The 2,615-nt window shown below is 35.5% G+C and overlaps 1 protein-coding gene across 1 annotated transcript; it reads left to right on the top strand.

The window, feature by feature from the left end:
- Window positions 1-1,072: 1,072 nt before the first annotated feature.
- On the top strand, window positions 1,073-2,383 carry LOC149545735 (leucine-rich repeat receptor-like serine/threonine-protein kinase At2g14510). The gene is made up of 3 exons (XM_089793827.1): window positions 1,073-1,464; window positions 1,571-2,111; window positions 2,230-2,383. Exons 1-3 carry the CDS (start codon window positions 1,383-1,385, stop codon window positions 2,381-2,383), a joined length of 777 nt encoding a protein of 258 aa, XP_089649953.1. The 5' UTR covers window positions 1,073-1,382.
- Window positions 2,384-2,615: the final 232 nt, after the last annotated feature.

The following is a 2,615-nucleotide window of genomic DNA, read 5'->3' as shown; positions in this document are numbered from 1 at the left end:
TAATCCATATAAAATTATAAGAAAAAAGAGGAAATCTTAGATCATATGACTCTTCAAACAAAATGTTACTATTCTACGTGCAAAAAATAATACAAATAACATATTTTTATAGATCATCTTGCTCTAACTACAAAATTAAATTAGAACTATCAATAAAATAAAAACTATCCAAACAAATTATCACAAGTATACAAGACTATCGACTTAACTCTTGCATCCTTTAATGATACAAGTACTAGTGTAAATAAGACAATAATATCTTGAACTACTATCCACATCTCACATTATTACACATGGATATGCATTTCTAATAATTTCCTAGTCTTCTACCAGCCATGCTCTATATGGAGATAGTTGTCATCTGTCTTTTTCTATAGTGAATTTATGAGGTCGATGGATGGTCAACGTTTAAAAATCCCGCAACTTGCAAGGATGTCCCCTAGCATCTACTTTTCTTGTTCCAAATTATAAATGTCAATAGGGGAGAGGACTCAGTACTTGAACACATTCTAATAGTTGTGAATGGAGTTGTTCACTTAATACCTACATTTATTGACATAATGTCCAATTTTTTTGACAACATTGTACTAATACTTGTGACTTTAAAGTTGTTACTACAATGCTAACTACCCAAAATTGAATAAAATGTACCCTTAATTATAAAAATTAATCAATGATGTGATGCCACATCAGCAGTTCAACTATAGGTACCCTTTATGCACGACCATTGGTCTCACTTTTTTTGGGCTGTTTTGGACAACTTGGCAAAAAAGCATTTTGATGTGGCATCATAACAAGTGATGTGGACTTGAAACTTTAGTTATAAGTAGACGACTCACCAAGTAAGCTGTTGTAAAAAAATTGAGAGCGATTTGAAATTTTTACATAAGATTTTGATAAGCATGAAGTTAGGATGTTCAAGTACCGGATCCTCTCCCTAATATTCATAGGATTGACAAATTCAAAGTATCTTCTAATTATATATGGCTATTAATCAGATTGATACAAGAATATGGGAGAGACACTTAATGCTAAACATTCTCCACATAAGAAAAACCCTTTACTTAATGTGTGTGAAATCATTCAAAATATAGCTAGCTGGGATTTACTCCGTGGTGTACGCTTTCAAAACAATTTCAGCCGCCTGCTTTACATTTTCATTTTCTTCTCTAGTAAAACCAAAAGTACATCCACGGACTTTGTATTGGTTGAAAATCTTTCTGTTGGCGGATATTAATTTCTCCACCCGCCCGCCGTTCGTCCACCGTTCAAAATTATAAACGTAAAAAACACGCCCATTCATTTTGTCTGGTGTAGACAAACTTAGTTTATAATCACCTGTGTATGTTGTTCTCCATACGCAGTAATTGCCACAGCTCATCATGAAGCCTGCAAGTCTAACCTTGTCTGTTATCATGAGTTTCATCGTCTTCTTCATTTCCTCCACACAATCATTCCCATATGGTAAGTTTCGGTTTATTTTGTCTAATTTCACAGTTTACAGAAAAATTAAAAAAGATTTAGTGCACGCATTCTAATTAGTCTGCTGATTTCACTCTGAATGTCATAGGATCTCTCAGCATCGTCTGTAGCGCTTCTACAAATCTAAGCGATGATTGGATTTCAGATGCCCCTTACACCAGAAGGCGGAATGCTAGTATTATTACTAATCCATCGACAAACGATTGGGTTCGTACGACGTTTGCGTATTTTACGAATTTGGCAGCAAAAAAATACTGCTACCTGATCCCAGTCAAGCCTGGCATGCATTATTTGGTGAGAACTCATTTTTTTTCTGGAGCTCTCCAAAGTGGGATTCCTTTAGCCGGCATCTTTGGTTTATTTATAAATGGAATCAAGTGGACTAAAGTGGATGTAAAAAGCGTGCAACCCAATGAGGTCCTTACTCACGAAATCATATTAGCTGCTGAGAGTGATCGTATAAGTTTGTGCCTTGCTCGAAGTTCAGAAACAGAAAACACAAACTATGTTTTCATTTCTGAGATCGTGCTGAGGCCACTAAATTCTGCAATGTATAGTACAACCGACTTTCACAGTGACGCATTAGTTCTCCTTGGGCGGAGCAGCTTTGGCGGAGACAATCTTATAGCGTAAGTGTAATCATCACTTACTTTTCATTTTGTTGTAATTCTCTTCGTTTTGGAGAAGGATATTTACCATTTTTATCTCTTTTGACCATTTTTATGATTGAGTGTTTCAAAATTGTAGCTTCCCACAGGATGAGTCTGATCGCATCTGGCAACCATATTCATCAGAGACCTACGCTAGCATCGATACATCAATAGACACTTTTGAGAAGGGTTTGCCAAATCAACCACCTTTAGCTGTATTGCAGACGGCTATTACAGTGCAATATGTTTAGTTGAAATCACCATGGGCATAGAATCAATCAGCCATTGCCTATTCTCCTCTCTAAATTCTCTTTGCTCTTTGAGGTAAGAGTTTCTGAAATAAGCCATCACCTAGTTCCCTATCTCCTCAGGCTTAAATAGCTTCACATTGTTTTCATCTTTGATGTTATCAATTTTGTTTCTTTTTTTAATGAATTAAGGCAGATCTATGAAAAAATTTAGTAATCCTATCAGCCACTTTTA

The sequence above is a fragment of the Cupressus sempervirens genome, chromosome 7 (genome assembly GCF_028749045.1).
Source record: "Cupressus sempervirens isolate cs-2001-9-10 chromosome 7, ASM2874904v1, whole genome shotgun sequence".
NCBI classification, from domain to species: domain Eukaryota; kingdom Viridiplantae; phylum Streptophyta; class Pinopsida; order Cupressales; family Cupressaceae; genus Cupressus; species Cupressus sempervirens.
This window is presented reverse-complemented; position numbering and strand designations above follow the sequence as displayed.

Excerpts from the sequence above, each read along its gene's own strand:
- LOC149545735 (XM_089793827.1), top strand. The coding sequence starts at position 1,383 with ATGAAGCCTGCAAGTCTAACCTTGTCTGTTATCATGAGTTTCATCGTC. Across the intron at positions 1,465-1,570 it reads CACACAATCATTCCCATATG|GATCTCTCAGCATCGTCTGT; the intron begins GTAAGTTTCGGT and ends TGAATGTCATAG. Across the intron at positions 2,112-2,229 it reads GGCGGAGACAATCTTATAGC|CTTCCCACAGGATGAGTCTG; the intron begins GTAAGTGTAATC and ends TCAAAATTGTAG.